This window comes from Botrytis cinerea, chromosome 13 (assembly GCF_000143535.2).
Source record: "Botrytis cinerea B05.10 chromosome 13, complete sequence".
NCBI lineage: Eukaryota > Fungi > Ascomycota > Leotiomycetes > Helotiales > Sclerotiniaceae > Botrytis > Botrytis cinerea.
Window position 1 is genome coordinate 1,267,675 of NC_037322.1, and position 23,610 is coordinate 1,291,284.

A 23,610-nucleotide genomic window follows, 5' to 3' on the forward strand; every position below is an offset into this window, starting at 1 on the left:
GCAACGAACTAACAACACGGCACGGCGCGACACGCAATTTATCGTCCCGACTTGTACGCTCACTCTATTTACTATACTACATACTTTATGTAGTCAGATGAGCATGAGATGCAAGATGGGATGTGATAAATTGAGATGCGATGTGATGAAATGAGACTAGGTCAGGAACCCGCGAATGTTCCTGGATGATACATATATACATACATACATACATACATACTTGGTTTGCGTCATCGGGATCAGTATGTGGGTAGATAAGTATCTATACATTGTGTAGTATAGTAGGTGTAGTAAAGTATACTGCAATATACCATCAAAACCTTAAAGATGCAGAACTTACACATACATGCCCACTACATACATATATACACACGTACATATTTATATCTATGTATATCTACATTCCTCCACATATCTGTACATATCCCACAAATCCAACCCATCCCATGCCAACGAGACAGCTAAGCCTTACCTTTAAATATATATATCCACATCCACATCCACATCCAACCTAATCCAATCCAATCCAATCCCACCAAACAAATTCCCAAATCCTCACACAAACCTACGTAGCACATAAACGAACATCCTCTGATAATCTCAAGGTAAGACGAGATTAGGCTCGCCTCGACTAGATGATGTTATACCATATATGTGTGTGGGTGTGTGTATGTAGCACTATCTCTTTTCCAATCTTACCATCTCACGATGATTAATCGTCGACAATCTACCAAGTTCATTCATCCCATCTTTTCAGAGAGAGGGAGAGAGAGAGAGATTTCAGAAGTCCAATATCTTTCTGTTCCAGTGAGTATCATCTATTCATACACACACACACACACCCGCATCAAATCTCCCAAACAATAGTTTCATTCCACTTCAAACCTAACTCATCTCATCTCACACCAAAAGACAGTAAACCCAAGCCTACATTGCAAGCTAACCTTGATACACACAAATAAATATACACGAAAACCCCTTTTCAAATTTTACTCTTCCGAATGAGTACCCATCCCATAGTCATATCCTGCCCCTCTATGATTACAATTTCCAGTCTTCCAATCTTCCAATCTTCAATCTTTCATCTCTTCATTCCATTCCATTCTTACCTCATACCTCACATCCCATCCATTGCATCCATTGCATCCACACATCCCCCTATTCGCTACCTACCTACCTACCTACCTACCTACCTACCTACCTACCTACCTACCTACCTACTCTATACCACAACCCTATCCAATCCCCCCTCCTCAATTCTTTCAAAGTTGAAACCCCGACAACCCCGATAGATCGATCGATCGACAAACAAAAAAACAAACAAACACGCACGCACGCAAGCAAGCAAAACGCCAAAAACACACCAAACACACAGAAAAAACTCTCTCCAGCCAAAAGAAACACCAACCCCTACCCCAAGAAACGAAAGACATCAAGTCAGCCATATCCAACTACGCGCTAAGCATGCACGTATAATATACTACGTGGATATTCTGTGAGTGTTCCGTTGTTCTTGTGGTTATCATCCATGGTTATTTCCCGAGTCTTCAAGAAAAGGATAGGAGAAATGATAATAGGGGAAAGAAGAGGAAAGAGAGGGATGGAAGGGGATAGGAGATGAGATGAGATGAGATGGGATGAGCTCGCATTCAAACGCCCGAATGGTGATATAGAAACGCGCTTTTTTTTCCATCCATAATCCATCCACCATCCATCACCCATTCATTCACGATTCACACGAGAAACCCACCAAGCCATCCCATCCCATCCCATCCCAACCCAATCCAAGCACAGCAGTCAAAGAACCAAGAAGAGAGAATCGCATGAAAACGGCATGTATTTAATGGAAAAATAAAACTTCCATGCATGCTTGTGCTTGTACATATAAAATAGGTAAGATATCTTTCTCCTCAAACCTCAAATATCAAACCGAATGATAAAACCAAGAGCCGAGCCGAGCTAATCCAATACCCAAGCCAACATCCTGTACTTCCTCCCGAAGCAATGTACCGAAAGAAATATTTTGAAGAAGAAGAAGAAAAAGAAGAAAAAGAAAAAATAAGTATGCCAAAAGCATCCCACCCGATCCCATCCAGCGCCCCCTTTATATCTTCCCGCCAAAATTATCTTTGGCATACTGTTCGCAAGCCTAGATGGAAGGTAAGGAGTTTGGTTAGTCATGGATTGCTTAGTGTATTGATACTAGTCTCAATACTTCAACAAATACATATACAAGACGAGTATTTTCCAAGACCAGATCTCCCAGATACAAAAAACCAAACAACAAGAAGAAATAAAAGCTTACCTTGGCGGGTTTTCCAACTTTCTGTCCAATAGCCTTCCACTTATTCGCCTCGTAATCCTTGATAGCCGCGAGCAAAGCCTGACTCTATTTGAGCATCAGCACGTACCATATGCATGATATGCTGCAAAGATAGAACGTACCTCATCTTCCGCGAATTCCGCGTAATGCATGTCCTAAAACTTTATTAGTCAATGTCATAACAATCACCCATACTACTTTCGTACTAGCGAGACCGATATCTGGGGAGAAAATGATGAGAATGAAAAGTATGTATTTACCTTGTACCAGTGCTTCTTAACACTTCCTTCAGTTCTTGCTGGGAAAGTCTAAAAACACCAATTTCACGTCTTAGCTTCGTCCCCAGGCTTTGTGTGACTTGACATGAAAAGTCTGTTTGGGTCACTCCAAAGCAGACTTTCATCTTATCTCACCTTTGCAATATCCGCCCAGCTATTACCTGCATCCCTCATATTCTTCAACCTCTGCTCTTCAGCAGGTGTCCAAGGAGTATTGGTACGACTCTTCTTAGCAGGTGGTGCCACCGGCGAGGCCATATTGGGATCATCTAAACCCGCCGAAGAAGGTCCTGCAATAGATGAACCCGCCTGCATATTGAAAACCGATGTGTTCGTCGCCGTCGCGGGACCCGTGGCGCGTCTCTTGTTTCGCGAGCTTGCTGGCGAAGGAACCTCAGATTTGAGAGTAGACGTGTCGGTAGTCGGTGGATGATTATGTGAGAGTTGAAAGCTCGCGTTAGGGTCGATTTCTTGTCTATCTACACGCTTAGACATTGGATGGATGGTCGGGGGTGAGTGCGCGGGAAAGGTAAAGAATGCAGAGAAATCTTCGAGGTCGGGAAGGTTCGAGAAGTTTTTGGGTGGTTGTTGCGCGAGAGAGGTGTCGGAGGGAGCTACAGGCTCGCGTGTGGATTGGTTCATAAGATCACCGTGTGAGGCTGGGGTATAGATACAAAGATACTTACGTTCTCACGAACTTGGGAACGTTTGATTGTAGTCAACAGGGCTGACATCCCTTTCTTTGCATATCTTGCCGAAGACCGTTGGAAGCGCTTGGCACCACTTCGGATCCTAGGACAACCTGTAAGGCGTCTGGGGAAGTGGAGATGTTAATGATATAGTCGATGGCCCATTCATCTAAATATTGTGTGACAAGCAAGTTTTTGTGTGAAGTTTGATGATGGGGAGTTTTGTTGTTATAGGTGTGATCTGATGACTAGAGGGGGGCGGCCACATCGAGACATTAAGTATCCTCGGTACATGTTCCAAGGACATGACATGTGGACAAGGAATAGAAGCCGGAAGAAACAATAATAAGTATGCCTGTCTACGATCGGGCCACGGTACATACACGATACCAACCGTCCTTGCAGTGACTTTGAGCGGCTGAAGTGCCAATCATAGCTCTATCGCACACACTGCAAGAGCCTGAGATGCACCTCCATAAATCTAAGTATTGGCCATGTATTAATATATATTCGTTAGCCCAAGCATACTTCTGGATTTCTCATTTCCAGCGCGGCTTGCGAGGACGGAAAGTCAAGGGGAATGACTGGCTCGAATTGCAGAAAAAACAGGCTGACAAGTGGTGTGGATGAGGTGGGTGAGAAAATGAGCATACATGAGTGGTCATCATCCATGTATTTTCCCAGTGGAAAGATCGTCAGATCCACGTCTGCGTTTATTGCAAACTTTTGTGTTACCACCAAATACCAGGGTCTGTAGAAGCCATCCCTAGATATAAAAGATGAGGAAACTCCAACTGCCCCCAAATGCTTTCGTCTTTCTCCGACGTTTTGGTTACACTGGGCAGGGGATGAACGTGGGTAGTTGGTGAAGAGGATGCAAAGTTAATTGCATTTCATAATTTTCCTTGCCCCCGGAGAGAAGTAAGTCATCGTGATACATTTTCTGCCGGCTTTTGCCTGGCTGCTTTGACTCAGCTCGATGTGCAGTAGTAAGATGCATGTAATGGTGGGAATATGAATTTCTTGATTGGAGGTTCATAAATGATGCTTGTCACGGCGAGATCTGAATGGTCGAAGAGCTGTCCTGTCGTTTAAAGCAGAACCGAAAGCTGCGGGGTATGCAACACTTAGCACAATATCCCATACATCTCGCAATCTACCTAGTCCAGAAGCATATCAACAAATGAAATTATCATCTTGGAGATTATCGATTGATCCACTCTCTTGCCAATGTGCCATGGTTGTCTCTGTACGCATTCCTGTAATCGACGTATTAATCAATATTGCTTTCCAGCTAGAAGATGCGTGATGGAATATATCTCAGATCCGCGAAAATATCCCAGTAATCACTGTTCTCGTATCAACACCTTGAAATCCAAGCGGTGTATAGAGGATTCAAGTTCTAGACGAGGCTATCGCACTTTCGCCCTTCTCATCAAGATCTTGGCTTGAGTTGTTGTCACTATTTGATCAATATGAATTGGCTCGTCACCATTCGTGGAACCTCCCCTATTTAATTCTGTTCCCCTCTAGGTTGGTTTCCGTCCCTTTATTAATTGAAAATCCATGTGCAGGTCCATGCGTGTACGAGGCATCATGTTGGCAATGTTTGGTTAATCTGACAGCATTGTGCATCTTCAATCCTTTGACCTCAATTACATATATCTCCGTAGGTACAGTACAAGGAATGACCTTAGGGTTACTTTGATAATGCAATCAAAGAGTGGAGCCAAGGGAGACGGCGCAAAGAGCTCGCTGTGAATGGTAGAAATGTTTGCTATCAACTGCAAGGCGTTCCCGATGATTCGAAATTGGCGTTGCTTCGCCGCAGCCCGCACTAGGCATTCGCCGACATATAATTCGAATTTTCAATGCAAAATGAATTGAAAAGCGGTACATGGACTCGATGGACACTTCCGTGCCGGGCATTGGATAATAGACGGGATCCTCGGGCCGTGATTGGAAAAGCGTGGTTGGGATTCTTATACCCAACAACTGAATCGTGGACCCGGCCGTTTGGATTGTCCGTAGAGATGTGCGAAGTCTGATTTTGGGTTTGGGCTCTTGAGATAAAAAAAGCGTCGGACTAGAGCAAACAAACAATTTTAGCTTCATGTGTTTGTTTCAAGGGGATCTGTGAGGGGATCCAGAGCGGACAGGTGTTACTTATTGAGGAAAACCTTGAGGTGGTGGTTTCCCGTTAAAACGGCTTTTTACGCTTGTTTTGTTTGATGTTCCAAGGTAACAGCCCCTTAGGTTCCTCCGAAGTTTGAGATGATGAATGCCATTAGTTTGTTTCTCCATAAAACAAGGGGACTCGTGACTGTTTCCTTCTTAACGGCTATATTATGGCAGTCAAGCAACTATGCCTCGTGAGCAATGAACTGTAGTGAGACTGTCAATTTGATGAATACCTCCGGATACATGCATGATCTTGGCTAACCATAGTGACGGCGTGTGAATCCTGGCGTATCTGCACCTGGCCATGGTTGTAAACTTATGGAATAATACTCGGAGGAAAGGTCTGCCGGCCACTCACATCCGGCCATCGTCTGGATTTCCATCAACATCACTATTGGAATCCGAGAGAGAAGAAGAGGAGAAAGGTTTGCATAATCACGTGTGTAGCACGTGACACATCTCACAGAGTTCTCATGCACATATCCCATTGCAACATATACGATTTTGGCTGTCACTGTGATGCCGTCCATTTCAATGCTTTTTAAGTGATCCTTCGATCCGGATGGATGAAGTCCGAAAAGTTGGGGGCGAAAGAGGGAGGGAAGATAGAACAAGTTTCTACTTGTTCCATGGTGGAGATTTGCGGAGTAGAAATGATGATAGGATTTAGAAAATCAAAACACAACATGTCTTCAAATGAACCTTAACCAACAAATCATTACATCTGAGAAGGTCGTGATCGCAGTACAACAGCGCAACAGGCGCATAGATAAGCTAATTGTTTATCCTCCGAGCCTTTTCAAACATTCTTACTGGTGATCTGTTCTTGCTTACCAAAGTAGGTTCGTGTACCTGTTATTATACCTATTCCTTCACCGTTATGAAAATCTTTTCATGCGATGACCTCGAGACATAACGAGTGACAGAACTCGATCGACTTTGTTTGAGGCCACGCCACCATATTCATCCAATACTTGCTCAAATATGATTTCAGAGTGGCTGCTTTGCCAAGTCGAACAATTTAGAGTGACAAGCGTTAATGTATAGTTAGGCGATCCATTATCCGTTCTGAGTATCGTATCTCGCATGCATGTAGAGGCATGTACATCGTCGTATATGGGCTAAATGGAATATTACCCATGATAGGGGAAAGTTAGGTGATGATGGAAGAATGTGATGGCAATCCTATGGATGTGGACCAAGTTGATTGAAAAGCTAGCTAGGTGGTTGAGGGATAAGCTAAATATTACGTAGCACCCAGGTACGTTATTATATAGACTAGTAATAGAAGAAGCGTCGAATTATCCGTTGATGATAAAACAAGGTTAAAAGCAACTTTAAAGGTACCAATATTCAATTCAAGGTAGGGTGCCTCGAGGGTGCTCAACTCGAGTGTCTACTCCAAAATAGGTGGGTGCTCAGGTGACAAGGTTTGATTAACGACTTTTCCCCCTTCATCTGAAAACCAAATCCCAATTAGTCCAGTTTCCAAGTTTTGAAATTTTCATCATACCTTTTAAGTCTAAATCTTCCGCCCCCCCTCCCCCCCTGATGACCAGAATCAGATACGAGAGTGCCCATTGAAACTTAAGCATATTAACCCAAGTGCACTAAAAACATCCATGATTAGACTTTCCGTTACTTACTCTCCGTTACTTACTTTCCTTGTAGGGCTGTTGTGGCTGTCAGAATTAGAACCCTTGATGTCTTGGTGATCAATTACCTCCTACCTACCTAGACTTGCCTGGACCTATCTCATAGGTGGGCAGGTATGTAATAGGCAATCAGGACTCAGTACGGGCCGTCAGCATACTCCTCTTTGGTGGGATGGCGAATGTCACCTCACCAAGAAGATCGGACGCTCACCCTTCCGGACACTGGCCAATCTCTTTTCCAAGACTCGCAATGCTTCAATTTGCAGAATCAACCATTTTACATGGTTTGAGACGAACGATGAAAAATTTCGAATCAGTCGTTCAAGTATCTGACATGAAAAGTTCTCAATAGCTTCATTATCACATCTCAAAATACCTCGAAACATCTTATGCAAAGGTATTTCATTAATTTCAGACTCTAATCGAACTGACTGTCCACTTGTGTTCGGCGTCGACCAACCTCCTGGCTTATTAGTATTTGTTCGCTCAATGCAGATTAGAGAGAATATTGGAGAGCACGTTTGCAGTATTTCCTGCGAGTACCATTGCTTTGCGTCAACACAACGTTTCTTAGTACCTCAGCTAAGGATAGATAGTGCTGTGCCTGTGCGGTGCGATGACCAATTTGATAACGCTATTCTATTTTGATATTAATTGTTCCTATTCTCGACCTGTCATTCATTGCTAGTAGTTCTTGGTTGCTCCCCTCCTTGATGTGTAGGGCAAATGGTGTTGTACTAATGAGCCACTCCAAACGGTTCTAAATGGTCCAACCACTGGCACACCAAGCATGATCAAAGAGGCGCGCGGCGATTGTTCCAACTTAGGTCTTATTTACGTCCCATCTCCACGATTATTCATGCACCCGAAGCTTTTTGCTAGGAAGGATGAGTGAGATGAGAATTTTAAAGTTCTTGGAATCGGTGGCTCGAGGGTCAATGAGGGTCACCATAATCCCGGTTCGAAACTGTTCGAAACTCGCTTCCCCCTCGACCCCTCCAGGTCTTGTAACATTGCAGAAATCTCCAATTGCAATAATTACATTGCCATGCTGATGTTGCCATGAGAGAACGCCATGTTGCGAAGTCGCATGGGCCGTATGTGCAAATTCAACCATCCAGAAGTTTGCGTTTGCGGAAATTTCAATTTCCGATGGCCATCAGAGAGAGTTCTCCTATGAAGTGCCGGCGCAAGTTTTGAATGTCATCAAGGCTATCGTACTTGAGACCCCGCTTCAAACGTCAAACAGAGATTTACATCATTTACCCCAGTACCTAAGAAACACTATTTTGATGCAGAAACGGGATGAAAACCCATAGAGATATGCAACTCTACCCATGCACAATCAGAAACTGTGATTCCATCGACTACTCGTCGGTCCCTGCAAGATGGGTTTGAACCTTAGAGGCTACTGAACTTGGTCTTGTCGATATACCAGACGGCCAAGTTGGTTCTTCATATAACATCCAGCCTTCTGCTCTTTAATTTTCCCTTTTCTTTCCTTACACTTGACGTGACTACCTATTTCGCAGCTAATATTTACTTTCCTTTCTTCACCAACTGGTTTGGCTGCCTTACATTCTTTATTGTAGTTCTATCTTGTTTATTGACCCTATTTCGACTTTTTGACAAAGATTATATTCTATACCAACTTTTAACAACATTTTCGATTCTTCGATTGCCGGTTCAACCATCTTTTACACAATATACTTTCAACTTATCACCAATCAACGACTATCATCATGTCTTCAAACCAAATGAACACCCAAGTGGCATCATCCACATACGTTCCAGTCGACGTAGCCCAACGACATGAATATGGCATCCAGAAGAACCGCAAAAGTGCTTCTACTGGTGGCGGCAGAGCTTGGAGTGAGGATGAGGTATGAATAAAACAGAAATTTTCAAAAAGGACAATTACTAATCCATTTCTTTTAGGAAGTTTATCTTCTTCAAACTCGTCTTCAGAAGATGCCTTATAAGCATATCGCTTCTCATTTGAAAAAGACGGAATTGGCTTGCCGTCTTCACTATCATCAATTATCTCATGGAAGCAACCGCCGCAAGCGTACCAATTCTGTGACTTCTTCCGGTAGCTCCAATTCAGAGTCTTCGACTTTACCTCTCCGAATGCCATCTCCAATTGACGATGTTACCCACCTCCGAGCCATATCACCCGTCTACAATTACTCACCACAGTCACCTCAACACGTTCAACTCCCATCTGCATCTTCACTTCTATCCCGCTCAGCTTCCAACAGCCCTTCTCGAACTCTCGGTCACCCCATTGCTATTCTCCCAAAGCCAACCCCTTCTCGACATGCGATTACCGATTCTCCCTTGGATCAAGCTGCTCTCCGCCTCGATTGCATCATGACTTCCACCCCAGTCACTGTTGCCAGCGTTGACAAAGAGCGTCTTCGTCGTGTATACGAAGCTCATCGTAACTCTTTCTGGAATGTCATCGCATCTGAGTATGGCGGAGGTGTTTCTTCCCTTTTGCTCGAGGAAACCTGGAAGCAAGGTGTCGCTTCCAACGGACCACCAACCCCATGTGTCTCTCCAGAAATGCCAAATCTCAACCGAGCAAGCTACCATCACTACAACAGCCAAGCCCCTCAAAGATTACCTTCACCAAGCCAAGAAGCCAAGAACAACGCTACCAGTATCTCGGCACTTCTCGGTATTGATGCCAGTCCCCGTAGTCCTAAGGAAAGAGAGATGATCAAAAGATTGGAGGAGAGTAGGGAGATGTGTTAGATAACTTTTTCTTTCTTCAACATTTATATCTATTCACGATTTCACTCGTCGGGTGGTGCGCAGGAAATGGTAATTTTATTGGCATGACATGAATTGGATGATGGTCAGGAGACAGGATTTCGAGCTCTACGTTGGATATGGTTTGGGGAACAGAGGGTATCTACACGATGATCTATTCTTCTCGGCGCAAGGAAGGGGAGTTATGGGGCATTCGTTCAAATCCATCTATCAACCCTTTCCAGTAGGGTATTTTGTATAGCGCAGTAGCAAGCTTTGATCGCAATAACGCGAAACCTGAAAATACTTTTGAATTTCAAATCCATCTGCCTTCTACCTGCCTGCGTTGTTTCACTGTTGCTTATTTGTTTATCTGCATACTCCGTACTTTTCGACATAAAACATCCTTATGGTTTCATATGTGTCGTTCGGCGACCATGGGATTGCGTCTAAAACAATTTGTGTCCACAGTGTGCATAATTGGAGATCAGATGAAACGTTTGGGATATCCATTTAAAATGCAGTTGTCATCGATGATTAGACCTTGTTCATACAATCATATCCATTGTTTAACCAGGAATAAAAAAAGAGTTTGTGGTTGTGGTGGGGGTTGAAGTTGAGGTCCATTGAAAGTTGCCTCGGTTGCCCAGGCTCTTCGGCGAAGAAACAACAGGCCGAAATGGAGTATTTAGTAGTGTGCACAGTACTCATTTTCGGCCGCTTTTTTCTTCCCCGAAGAGCCAGGCCCATGTGGATTGTCCGAAGTCTTATTTAGTGGAGATGCTAGAGCTTGGAGATAAACTATAAATTAAGGTCCTGCTAACGTAAATGAGGCGGGGTATACAAGAGCTTAACTATCGTCTATAGCTAGGGGTCTCAACCCTAACAATTAACCGCATCTCACCCAACCTTAACTCAGAATGATACCCTCACTCGTCAAGTATGGCCTTCGGGCTACCAAGCATGCGACAGATGCAAACCCATCTGCACTGGCCTCTATGCTGCTTAAAGAACATGCAACAAATGGCCCCTTGGTTCGCTCACAATACCTCGATGTAAATCAACTCCAGCGATTGAGCGCCACGCTTGCTTCTCACAGCGGGTCTGATCCCTCCTCCGCCTTTGCGGTAGAGTCTAGCCCTGACTCCCTTCCAATTCCTCCCTGTCACCATTTAGTATACTTCACACCACCAGATGCCGAGGATAAACTGGGGCTTGATGGATCAGATACGATATTCAATCCGCCAGGCTCTTTTACAAGGAGGATGTGGGCTGGCGGGGAATTGGAATGGGTGGATGGAAATGAACTGGTGACGGGGGAGAAGGCAGAGGAAACAACGACACTGAAGAGTGCGGAAGTGAAGAAGACGAAAGCCGGGGACGAGATGATAGTTGTGGGGGTTGAAAAGACATTCAGAAATTCCAAGGGACTTGCGCTTGTGGATCGAAGGTAAGTGGGATTTATCTCGCCATATGATTTTGTTGGAACATTGAAGTTGCCATTCAATTGGAATTGGAGAAGTGATCTCAAAACTTGGGAAGCTGGTAACATATGCTAAGTCAAAGCACAACTAGAAATTGGTTATTCAGACAAGCAATTGATTTGAATAATCCCCCTCCTCTTCCGCCACTTCCTTCCTTCGCTTCAGCTCCCTCCGCCCAATACGAGCACGCCATTACCCATACACCAGTATCCCTCTTCCGCTTTTCCGCTTTAACTTTCAATGCGCACAAAATACATTATGATCGGGACTGGTGTCGGAAAGTCGAGGGACATCGAGATTGCGTCGTACATGGTCCGTTGAATTTGATACACATGGTTGATTTCTGGAGGCATGTTATAGGAAAGAGCGAGAGAGGCACAGTGAACGATAAGCTTACGGTACTGTTACCAAAAAAGGTCACATATAGAGCTACGAGTCCCTTTTATGTGGGGGAGGAGTATCGGGTACTGATGGAGGAAGAGAAGGAGAAAGTCTGCAATATGAAGATTGTAGATCGGTTTGGAACCGTGGGGATGGTAGGCAAGATTGAGAGGCGGTGATGTTATATTGTGGAATGTCGTTAATGTTCGAGGAGATGTTGTGCTATGCCACTATGATGGACAATATTGAACATGTTCCACTGGCTGAATCCTTGCATTTCTGTAATTCTCAGGATGCTGCACGCATGTCCTCCTTGGCTGGTATTGTTTTGTCCGATCTACTGTCCAACATTCACTGACTACATCTTGGAGCTCAGCCCCGATTCAGCGATTTCAAATCTACAGCAGTGTCTCATTGGATTAAAACCGTTTTATCATTAATGTATATTCTCGCTATTATTCATTACTAAATTCGACTCGCTCGTAATTCAAGAAAATGCCTCGCAGCTCGTGGCCATTGCCGACGTCGACTGGAACTCTACTTTCGATACGTCATCTCCCTCTCCCAATACCACATCAAAAGTAGTAGACCATTGTACGTTATCGAGCGACCTGGTTCCGCTGAAAAGATAATATCCATCGATCTCCTCACTCACTTTCTCCATAGCTGTACGTTGCACTTCTAGTGCTTTAACCATCGCGCCTGGTATGGTACGCTGAGACACCCAGTCAAAGGCAACAGGCTCGTTGATACGATCAGCACGAACAGCTGCAGTGACTGTTATATTCCACTGGCCTGCGTCATTGACAGATATCTGTGGCTGACAGGATTGTGCTGGTTGGTAGAGAATTGCGTCTGTGAGTGGGAAACCCCCACCGTTATTGGTGATGATTTCATCAGCTGCACCGACAGTATGTAAGATGACATCGAAAGACGAAATGCCGGTTTTAGCATCAAGAACAGTATTGAATCCATACCAAGTGAACACCTCTGAACCGAAGCCATAGCTTTGACCCAACAAGTAATTCTCTCTGCTGACGGGAATTGTGGTGTTCGAAGTATTGTTATTACGATCACGGTATTGAAGGGATACGGTCACATCATCGGCGTTGCGGTTGGTGGTGCGAAGGCGGATGTATCCTCCGAAGGATAGAGTGTTATTTCCAGCTAGGGTAAGAGCAATTTGCGATGGCTTTACTTCGATAGGTGTGATGACTTCAGAAAGTGTGACGTCTGCAGGGACAGTATCGATCATTCGAGCGAAGATGTCAGAGCATTGTTTCTGGAAATTGGTTGGGTCTGCTAAAGAAGTCATCGTTTTGTTGTTGTCGGCGCCAAAAATGCGTTTATCGGAATTGAAGGTATCATTTTTACTGATCACAAGCGGGTCGGTTGAATTGTTCCCCAAATACTCTGTTACAACAGTGTTATCGAATGCGGTGTAGGTGCTGTCGAATTTTGGGAAGTTTTCTGCGTCACCGTTGCCGGTAATCTGGGGAAAATCGACACCATGAACACCTCCGAGAGTGTGGCCGCATGCTACCATGGTTATCATCTCAGCAGTGTTGAATCCTTGCTTTGCGAAGATTGCAGTGTGTGTCGCCAAATCTTGATCAGGCTCGGGCACGCCAGAAACACCAGCTTTCATGGCATCGATTCGTCCACCTCTAAATGGAATTATTGGACCGCCGCAAGCCATTGTGGCAACGACAACGGACATTGCAAGAAGATCGGAAGACGAAGCTCTGATTGAGCGGAGGTTTTCTGTAAATGCAAAGGTAGAATTGAAAGCATCACCAGGGTTCTCCGCTCGCCCAAGCTCAAAGGCTATAGAACCATCAAGTCCTCCAAGACCAGTATCGACATCATGGGTAGCCATATCATGATAAGCAGTTCTTATCCATTCCGCAGCCGCCTGACGACCACCTCCATCCGATGAGAAAGAGCACGGCGTAACACCTGATACGATAATTAGTGAACAAGTTATTCTCAATACCGGTTTGAAACATCCTCTCCGATAACTTACCATCTCTGAGGCCAAAACGTATGAAACCTTGCTGAAGATATAGAATGTCTTCTAGTTGATCATACTCTGAGGGCCAAGTATAAGCCGCATTAACTGACAGCACGGGTAGCAAGCCCAAACTGATTAAAGATGACCCCTTCATTCTAAAAATTGATTAAAGAAGAATATCTGTAACAGAAGATCAGACGACAAAAACGAGTGTAGTTATAGACTGAAATATCCAATACTCAGTAGAATGGGAACACAATTATATATCAGTGAAAGAGGAATGGACGGCCAAGTCTCCAACAGCAACACAACTGCAGGTGTGTTGAATCAACTATTGCCAGGGATGGACCCTTTTCTTGATCCGAATGCCCTCGGGTTTCCTAAAATACATTGAAATCCATAGCTTTAATCTTCTTCAAAGTAGGGTTGTCTAATAAAGTGGACGGGTTCAGGAATACAATCAATAAGAATGGATAGAATACGATGTATGGATGGGAAACGCATGTAGAAGGTGTATACGGAAGAATGCTGCCACTGCCAAGAAGCACAAAAGACTCCATTTTCACGATGGGTGGAGTGCGCATGGGGAATATTGGACGTTTTAGAGCTTGTTGTTTTAACGCTAGAACGTTGGAAAGTCTCCGTAATGGAAATGCAGAATAGATGATTTGTTCGAGGGCTTCGCTTGGGATTGGTGTCGGCAGATAGTTAATTAAGGTTGTTCGTGATTGTGGAGATACCCGTTGTTTGAATAATGGATAGAGGATTAATGTCCGCATGAAAGGGTTTGATTGGGGGGACTAGAGTGTGGTTGAAGGGCTGAAGGGAATATAAATTATATATTGGATACGGCTCGTGAGGTGGATGCGTAGCGGATGTAGTAGATAAAAAACAGTGGCTAGCTGGCTAGCTCGCGATGGAAAGGGGGAGGGAGATCATCAGGTTCTGTGCTATGGAGAAGAGTTAGCCTGAGATGAGATGAGATGAGATCGAGTGGAGTAAAAGTATAAAGACTGCTATCTATCCCAAAGACCTGATAGTCTTGGTAGATGCATAGAAATTCCTCAAGAGATTACTCTAGACCCCTCTCAAGATCCTCTACAAGAGGATACTAGGAAAGTTCCAACCCCTCTCTGCAAAACAAGTTTCGAAAGAAGAGTCGGAATGCTCTGATCGCGTGATCATAAGATGGTAATATATCACACGCACATGGAATCAGATCACATAGCTATCTCTGTCTTATTACTGTATCGAATAAGCTGCACCGCTCGGTAGGTCGGTAGAGATCCAGGTAAAATACCAAGATACTCGATAGAACAGCAAGAAACACAATTCCCTACTTCAACCCTCCCTCGCCCACTCAGCAGCCCTCATGAAATCAAATCCTTCATAACCCCTCACCATTACGCTCCCCATAAAATCCGCCAATCTTCGTACCCAAACCCACAAGTCACAACCCCTTATCGCAAAAAAATCTGATTTTCAGCCTCCACATGATATCACCACATCCCCATAAATATCATTTCCATCCATTCACATTTCCGCTCACCGAGTCTTTTCAGCCCGACAATCAGAAACAATTATAAGACAAGAGATTTGTATCGGGAGTAGTGAGGGAGAAGGAAAATTTCATAGGTTCGCGTCGGTTTGCCCTCGCCACAAAATATTGACCCACACGATCTTCAGGCAACGGTTTGCGGCGGCTCAGCCGCGTTTGTGATTCATATACTTACTTACTTTGCTGTGCTGTGCTGCTGGCGATTTTGTGATTTTGTTTATAACGACAGATTTTGTGAGACGAGTTGACTTTGGACTTTCTTTTTGCTTGCTGTTCTTGCTTGTTTTTTGAGAGTTGCGTTGGTTGATTTTTTTTTTTCGTTGGGATTTCATTGCGCTTTTCAACGCGGGGCACGCGATAAATTCTACAGAGATAGAAGGTTACAGCGTCAAGACCAAGACCAAGACCAAGACCCAGGTCAGGATCGAAATCAAAATCAAGATGTCACGACATCAATCCCACAGCTCTCGAAACGAGAGATCACATCCTCATTCCCATTCCCGACGAGATACTCGACGAGATACTCGTCATGAGACTCGGCACGAGAAAAAGAAAGTGACGACGAAAAACCTGGCGGCGACGTTGGGTATGATGGGACTGGCGATTGGGGCGACGCTGTTGACGGAGGGTGGGCCGTGGAAAAGTCGTATGGCTGCGGCGGCGACGGTGGTGGGCATGGAACATATGCTTGAGAGTGGGGGCTTTTTTGATGGGAAGGGCGAGGTGGCTAAGGAGGAGGAGGGCAGGAGGGAGAGAGCGGGGCGTGGCGAGAGGGTGGAGAGGGAAAGGAGGGGGGTTGAGGAGGATAGGAGACGCAGGGATGTGGAGGATGATGATGGTGATGATGATGATGATGAACGGGCTTATCGACATCGAAGAGAGAGGGTTAGAGAAGAAGAAGATAGGAGAGAAACGAGAGGAATGAGATATGCACATGATTCACATGAAAGAACAAGACGAGAAACTCACGATGAAGACGACCAACGACGACGAGAAAGAAGAGCTAGAAGGGACGCCAATAGGCGGTTTGACGAACAGTATGAGATTGAGGAGGTTCCAGTCTGATGATTTTACTTTTACACTTCTTTTGGGTCGGTTTTGGGAGATACTCTTGGTGGTATCGAATTATTCAGGAAGGAAAGGGACGGATATTTAGGGAAGGTCTAGGGAATCGGAGGAATATGGACAGTTTGTTTGGTGTATAAAGCAGAATTCGGGTACTTCTAGCTATCATCTCATCTGGACCCACGGTTACGAGGGCATACGGAACGACGGTTTCATGAAATAAGGGATTGATACGGAATTACGATACATGCATGGAACGGATAACTTTTATTATTATTATTATCAGGTCTGGGGATGACTCCAAGACCGAATATTTTGGAATGCGTAGATTTATTTTCTTTTTTAATTAATCACTTTATCCGGTTCTTGAGAGAAAGAACTATTTCCTATACAATTCTCTGCCGCTGGATTTGGACCCCGTGATGACTATTCCCTACAAGCATGCATAACACAAACACGACTTTGGGAGAGAGAATTGTTGTGAAGAAGTACGATGAGGTATTATGCGAATATTCATTTGTCATGAGACAAAAAATACTTTGCACTCGTGGTAGATATCGATACAAATGCAACACCATATTTAATATTCATTACAACTTGAACTTCCTACCGAGATGTCATCAATCCCAATACTCCTTTTGAATTTGAGCCGAAAGACACCAAGTCCTCCATGTCGGAAAACGACTTTTGTGTTCCCCCTTCCAAGATCCACACATTGATAAGATTAGCTCATCCTCTCTTCCCAAAAGCCCCAAACATATGCCCCAAAATCCAAAGTCCACACATATCTATATGTCAAAACTCTCCGGATCCTCTTCCATGAAAATCTTGTACACCCTTCTACTGATTGTCTTACCAATCCTCGTATCCGTGAGTGCTCCATTCTTGTTCGCCAATTTTCGACACCCTTCCAATGCCGACGAACCATTCTCTTTGAATCCTTGCAGTAGGGCCTGGGGGGTAGGATACTCGGCCGCTATACCCTCTGCCATCTTCTCTGTTACATGATGTATCTCCTCCAACATTTTGATATACGTATCTGTGGTATCTTTCCCAGATTTGAACTGACCGCCCGCCATGCAGAAATTCAAACCGATAGCTTCGCGTTGAGCTAGATACGGAATCGTAGATATATGCTTGGTAAATTGCAGCACCCATTTTGCGCTATCTTGTGTGTTGGTACTCAACCGGTGCTGTACTTTATGGAGAACTTCCAATTTGAGTAAAGAGTCTTCAATGATAGTGTCTGCATTTTCAATGTATTCGTCGGCTTGTGTTGCTCTCCTCCTCTGATTGCTACTGGTACCAGCCTCTTCATCCTCTGCTATTCGACTCCTTACTGCAGCTTGGTACTGTCGGTCTTTGATGTTCCGATTTTTATTTTGCCATGCAGTTAAACCTTCAATAAGGTATATCAACTTGCATGATTCGAATTGTGATTTAAGGATAGAAACATGAGCATCTAGATCCACATCTCCTCTTCCTAAAGCCATATCAACGAATTTCTTAGCCGGCATGATGCATAGAATGTGCTTTTCGTCCTTGATTTGCCGTGGTTTGGGTTCCCACATATCACTTTCTTCATTGTATTCCGAAATGACCTTTCGACGCCACTTAATGACTAGATCTGAATTCTCCCATTGAGACTGCTGAACATTCAATTCCTTCAGTAAAACATCTATTCTAGTTCTCAGTGCCATATTGCTTTTATCTTGAATGCATGAAGGCAAATCGACAATCATTTCTGGAGTCGAAATTTCGGGTTTGGTTCGATCAACGTTGACCTTAGCCAGATCCTTTGCCTTTTCTTTTTCTCGCTCCTTCTCTGCTTTGGCATACTCTTTGTCGATACGCTTTTGCTCTCTTTCGGCATCCTTTGCCGCTTTTTTTCCTGCTGCACTCGAAGCCTTTTCTTTAGATTTATCGATCTTCTCTCGCTTCTTCTTTTCAGGTGTTGAATCATCGTCATAATGATGTAGCATCGGCTCTTCAATCGCTTTCAATTGTCTTGGTTGCGGATTCCAGGATTTCAAATTCTCAATAGAGGGAAAATCGTCTTCATCCTCGATTTCCAAAAGAATCGGCTTGCTGGCTTTCTTCCGTGGTATCTCCAATTCGTCATCATCATCGTCATATCCAATGGAAGATACCTTTCCCTTGACATATCTTGATCGAACAGCGGACGCATCTGGCGAGCTTGTAAACAATAAAGGGTCTGCACCCAAGGAGTTTGATCTGTTTAAACTGTACTTAGGCGGTCTTGCTTTACTTGTTTGGACGGACTCAATATTCGAAACGGTACGTTTGTATCCGCCTGCAGCCCTTGGAGCTTTATCATTTCGCGGTGATGCTTTCTGTCGTTTCGCAGGCGGTGGAGAGGTAAATGGGTCGTCTGAGTCTGTTATTTCGATAGGAGCATTGTCGCCTTGGCGTTGCTTCGTGTTTCCAGTATCCCGCTTTGCAGATGCGCTATTCAATACAGAACCAATTGTCGTGTCGAAATCATCAGACCACAATTGAAGTTCATTGCCATCGTCAAGTTGTATTGTCTTGGGACCTTTTGGTTTGGGAGATCGTATCGACGGACTTGGTGGCGGGGCCTTCGCTGCCTCAATACTTGTCGAATCATCTAGATTGGCAAAACTGAAGTCAAAGAGCTGGACTGTAGGTGGTTTTGGAATACTCTGCGATAGGTCTTTGAGTGGAGCTTTGGGAGCGACACCAGGTGCGACTTTGGCGCGAGTCTTTGGCAGTTCTGGCTCTGGACTCGAACTTATCAAATCAATAAATTCCTGCATTTTATTGAGATGGGAATTGGATTATGCCGATAGAAATGCCTGAAATCATGTGAGCCCAATCCAGAAGTAACGCCAACTATTACGTTGAATTGAAAGAAAGCAAAGCAAGACAATTGACGGCATAGACAAAGATTCTAATTAGATTTGTGTTTTGTTTGCAATTTGTGTCACGGAACTGTCAACGCGACCTCGACACGCTAGAGCTCGTTATCACGTGATATAACCTATGGAGAATCTTGTTTGTGCCCATCAGATATCGCCGGCAACACGCAATTCTTGACTCCTCTCTGCCCCCAGGTCCTCTGGCTTCATTCTCGAGCTCCCACGCAACATCACATTCATAGGCCAACACATTGCCAGCTCTCTATTCCAAAGCATTTGAATAACACAAACACCAATAAGCTGTACTTTTGCAACCTCTTCGGTGGCTTAGATCACATAGCCCATCTGATTTACAAATCACGATGCAACTTCACCAAGGAATGGTGTAGTTGACGCGCTGGCCGCTGGCTTGCATATATCGGATAATCTACAACATAATATGGCCTATGAAATGTGCTGCAGTGGCAAGCTGACAAGACGGGGCTTTGCTCCCTGTACTATTTGTTGCTCCATCAAGAGGCTGCGCACATAAAGCTACTGTCTTACGAAGATTTCTATGTCAATATTACATTCAAGCATTTCATGAATTCTCCATCCGATACTTTATCGCAAAGATCGCTCTTTTTGTACTATATACGTGTGTGCGTGTGCGTGTGCGTGTGTATGTATGTCGTAAGATATATCAATTTGTGTTTCGAATATGGATCCGTTATCTATCTTGGGCGCCATCGCCGCCTCCTCTCAAATCGCCCAGCAAAGCTACGATGCCATTAAATTCTTAAACGATATCAAAACACAAATGAAAAATGGCCCGAAGAAGATTCGTGGGCAAATACAACACATTGAGCAATTCATCAATCTTCTAGTATTGGTTATGAAGAATACTTCTTTGCAAACCTCCGAAGTTTCTTTGGTTGTGAAAACTTGTTCTAATTCTGCACAAGATATCAAGGACAGCCTTGAAAGTTATCTTGCTACTCCGGATGATGGAAAGAGGGTAAAATTGCGAAAAGCATTTACAGGAGTGAGAGCAGAAAAAAAGATATCCTCTATGATTGCGGATCTCGAAAGAGAGAAGTCCTTGTTGAGTCTCTATATCCAAAAGATTGATTTGTAAGAGCGCCCAACTATGACAGATTCGCTCTACTGATTTCCAAAGATCTCTCTTGCAGAAAGTTGATCTCAATGCAAAAGACATAAAATTGACGGTTGGTGCGGTTGCAAATGATGTTACGGATGTCAAATCTATACTTATATCGGTAACCAAACAAATTGCTACATTACCACATAAATACCAACTAATACTTACTTAGATGAATTCTGGATCAAGTGTTATCGCTCACACGGAGAACAATAACAAGAGTCACTTCATCGTGCCAAATCGCCGTGTTAGTGGCTTTATTGGGCGTGAAGATATCCTAGACAAGATCGAAAAAGGATTATCTTCTGAATCTGAGCCCCGTATCGTTGTTCTTCGGGGATTGGGAGGCCAAGGTAAAACTCAAATTGCACTCGAGTATTGCCATCGTGCAAGAAAGAATAATATTCGAGCCATATTCTGGATTGATGCAACATCCGAGAGCACTGTCAATAAAGATTTCAAGTCAGTACTGGAGCGTATCAGAAGCCCAGCTGACTCAACACAAGATGACCAAGTGGTTACCTCTGTGTTGAATAGGCTTCGGGACTGGGGTGAGCCATGGCTAATCGTTTTCGATAATCATGACGACCCGTCAAGTTTTCATTTGCTCGATTTCATGCCATCAGGGCAATATGGGCGAATTTTGATCACGAGTAGACACGCAGATACTGCCTTCCTGGCTGAAGGAGATCATGATATTGAGCTACATGGGCTCCCAAAAAATGATGCTTGTAGTCTTCTCATCAAACAAAGCCGGGTAAGCGATACCGCATCGCGCGACGACGCATACGCTATCGTTGATCGCTTGGGGTATCATGCACTAGCTATTACACAAGCAGGATCATATATTCAAACTCAAAAGATCCAATTATCCCAATTTATGGATAACTATAATCGCCAACGAGAATTAATTTTACGGGAAACTCCACGAATGTCACAGTATCGGCGTAAGATTGGGGAGGCTGCGGACGAAACGGCATTGAATGTCTTTACAACCTGGGAACTCTCCTACCAGCAATTCGAGACGCTTGATGACGAGAAGAAGTACAAGTCAAAGATTCTGACTTTGTTTGCTTTTTTCAATTGTCAAAATATATCCCAACGATTATTTGAGAATTATTGCACAAGAGAACTCTTCTCCAAGCCCAAAGTGAGGGAGATCGATAAACCTTTACTCTTGTTTGTTGACGAAGAAAACAAATGGGATGAACAAAAGTTTGTGGATATTTTGAATGATCTCTCTCGACTGTCCCTAATCCAAAGCTGGTATAGAGACGAGAATAACCATTGTCATCTGTCTCTACACCCTTTGGTTCAGGACTGGATCCGCGTGCGCGCTTCTCCAGAACTATGCTTTGAATCCGCGGTTCTCAGCACGTATGTTGTGGCAACGGTTCTGAACCAATGTTACTCTCAAGAAACATACACAATGCCCTTATCACTGCGGCAGGAAATCCTATCCCATCTTAGTTTGCATGAAGAAAATCAAGATTTGATGGTGACACTCAAAAAAGATGAAGGATTCAGTAGATGTTTGTTATATCTATCTTATTCACGGTATACGAGTTTCTACGATGACTGCGGATTATATAGAGAATCCGAGAAGACTGCGCAACAATGGGTGTCAACGAGTTCGCTGGTGAATGGACCGGAGGACGATATTACTTTGAATGCTCGTAGCTGGCTATCAGTTGTGTTGGGTCGTCAAAAAAAATTTGAAGAAGCATTTCATATAGACCGAGAGGTACTAAAGTTTTGTAGAAAAAAATACGGTTCTGAAGATTTGAATGTATTGATACACACACACAACATTGCATGGAGTCTAATGGAAAGAGGTCAACTTGTTAAGGCCGAGAAGATTTTCAGAAGAGTCATCGAGGCGAAAGAAAGGCTTTTCGGACATGACGTTGTAACGACATTGGCAAGTATCTTGGGCCTTGCTGAAGTTCTCCGAAGTGCTAGGAAATACGCTGATGCTGAAGCCCTTTACCGGAACTTGGTCCACGACGGCCAAAGAATATTTGGAACGAATCATCCTGAAACGATTCTCTACATGAGAGAACTAGGCTATGTTCTCGAGGATCAAAGAAAATATTCCGAATCCCTTTCATATTATGAAATTGTTCATACGCATGATCTAAAAACATTGGGGCCTAACAGTCCCAACACATTAGCTGCGGAGCGTAATTACGTGGCAGTACGCAAGAAACTCGAACAGCAATTGCAGCGCGAACAGAGGAAAGCCAGAAAGGGATCATCAACAAGTCTGCCCTCTGATTCCGAAAGCGATACAGAATCCGAAGTCTCTGAGCTAGGTGATGAATCCATTTTCTCCACATACGAGCGAAATTTACTCTGGTCATCTGATTCGGATACAGAGCAAGTTTTTTTTTGTATTTCTAAAGGAGAGGAGGAAGAAAGTGCGAAAGAACACGTGGAAGATGATGTAGATCCAATCATTGGGACAGAAAGCGAAGCCAGTGATATCCAAATGCCCGAAGGTCTAAAAGATAGACGGAAAGCAAGCCATGATTCAATTCCAGAAGAGGAGAAGCACAAGCTCGAGGCAGATGAACATCTGAAAGATTGAGGAGAATCTGATATATGGAGACTACAATCGGCAAAGAAGAGAGAAAGAGGGGGGCGGGGGAAGTTGTTTGTCACTGGAGACTAATGGAAATGCTTTATTTCGACAAGGATAACATGCGACGTCAGCATGAGCTTCTATATCTTTCTTTTTGTTCGAGAGATACAAATATGTAGAATCACACTGATAGCGCATCTTTTTTAACCTCTTATTTTCACGGAGCCTGTTCATACCCATCTAGTCAGTTTAAAGTTACGGAAAAACAATATTTTCAACCATCTCATCCTCTAAAATCTGTTTCTAGTGTCTTTCCCATCGCCATTTAAACAAGCAATCACCAATCTTACAATCAACCTGTTACCTTTTTATAACTGCCCGTCGCGTAGTAGTTATTCCATCTTCATCAATTTTTCATCTCCAGAAGCTTCATATTCCTTTCCTGCTCCTTACAATTTCCAATGACATGTTCATCCTCTTCTCCTGCAAGGCTTCCAGATCCCTACGTACATAGAATACTATTCAATACCCAAGTATGCATTCATCACTACCAAAACATCTCATCTCATCTCAGCAACCTCACAACGCCCATAAACTCCA

The 23,610-nt window shown here is 43.9% G+C and overlaps 7 protein-coding genes across 7 annotated transcripts; 4 read left to right on the top strand and 3 right to left on the bottom strand.

Moving 5' to 3' along the window:
* Positions 1–2,007: 2,007 nt before the first annotated feature.
* BCIN_13g03650 (hypothetical protein) lies at positions 2,008–3,460 on the bottom strand. The gene is made up of 5 exons (XM_001556282.2): positions 2,737–3,460; positions 2,584–2,631; positions 2,446–2,478; positions 2,306–2,389; positions 2,008–2,149 (listed from the first exon to the last, which is right to left on the bottom strand). The coding sequence occupies exons 1-5, from the start codon at positions 3,241–3,243 to the stop codon at positions 2,105–2,107; spliced, it is 717 nt and encodes a 238-aa protein (XP_001556332.1). The 5' UTR covers positions 3,244–3,460; the 3' UTR covers positions 2,008–2,104.
* Positions 3,461–8,636: 5,176 nt separating this feature from the next.
* On the top strand, positions 8,637–10,208 carry BCIN_13g03660 (hypothetical protein). Its single transcript, XM_001556285.2, has 2 exons — positions 8,637–9,009; positions 9,065–10,208. Exons 1-2 carry the CDS (start codon positions 8,869–8,871, stop codon positions 9,884–9,886), a joined length of 963 nt encoding a protein of 320 aa, XP_001556335.1. The 5' UTR covers positions 8,637–8,868; the 3' UTR covers positions 9,887–10,208.
* Positions 10,209–10,635: 427 nt separating this feature from the next.
* BCIN_13g03670 (hypothetical protein) lies at positions 10,636–12,023 on the top strand. The gene is made up of 2 exons (XM_024696801.1): positions 10,636–11,333; positions 11,459–12,023. The coding sequence occupies exons 1-2, from the start codon at positions 10,804–10,806 to the stop codon at positions 11,925–11,927; spliced, it is 999 nt and encodes a 332-aa protein (XP_024552614.1). The 5' UTR covers positions 10,636–10,803; the 3' UTR covers positions 11,928–12,023.
* A 165-nt stretch (positions 12,024–12,188) lies between these two features.
* Bcprd11 lies at positions 12,189–14,212 on the bottom strand. Its single transcript, XM_001556287.2, has 2 exons — positions 13,775–14,212; positions 12,189–13,707 (listed from the first exon to the last, which is right to left on the bottom strand). Exons 1-2 carry the CDS (start codon positions 13,914–13,916, stop codon positions 12,236–12,238), a joined length of 1,614 nt encoding a protein of 537 aa, XP_001556337.1. The 5' UTR covers positions 13,917–14,212; the 3' UTR covers positions 12,189–12,235.
* Positions 14,213–15,453: 1,241 nt separating this feature from the next.
* On the top strand, positions 15,454–16,778 carry BCIN_13g03690 (hypothetical protein). Its single transcript, XM_001556289.2, has one exon. It carries the CDS (start codon positions 15,762–15,764, stop codon positions 16,383–16,385), a length of 624 nt encoding a protein of 207 aa, XP_001556339.1. The 5' UTR covers positions 15,454–15,761; the 3' UTR covers positions 16,386–16,778.
* Positions 16,779–16,908: 130 nt separating this feature from the next.
* BCIN_13g03700 (hypothetical protein) lies at positions 16,909–19,317 on the bottom strand. The gene has a single exon (XM_001556290.2). It carries the CDS (start codon positions 19,181–19,183, stop codon positions 17,174–17,176), a length of 2,010 nt encoding a protein of 669 aa, XP_001556340.1. The 5' UTR covers positions 19,184–19,317; the 3' UTR covers positions 16,909–17,173.
* Positions 19,318–19,882: 565 nt separating this feature from the next.
* On the top strand, positions 19,883–23,287 carry BCIN_13g03710 (hypothetical protein). The gene is made up of 3 exons (XM_024696802.1): positions 19,883–20,398; positions 20,445–20,544; positions 20,599–23,287. Exons 1-3 carry the CDS (start codon positions 19,986–19,988, stop codon positions 23,014–23,016), a joined length of 2,931 nt encoding a protein of 976 aa, XP_024552615.1. The 5' UTR covers positions 19,883–19,985; the 3' UTR covers positions 23,017–23,287.
* The last annotated feature ends 323 nt before the right edge of the window (positions 23,288–23,610 follow it).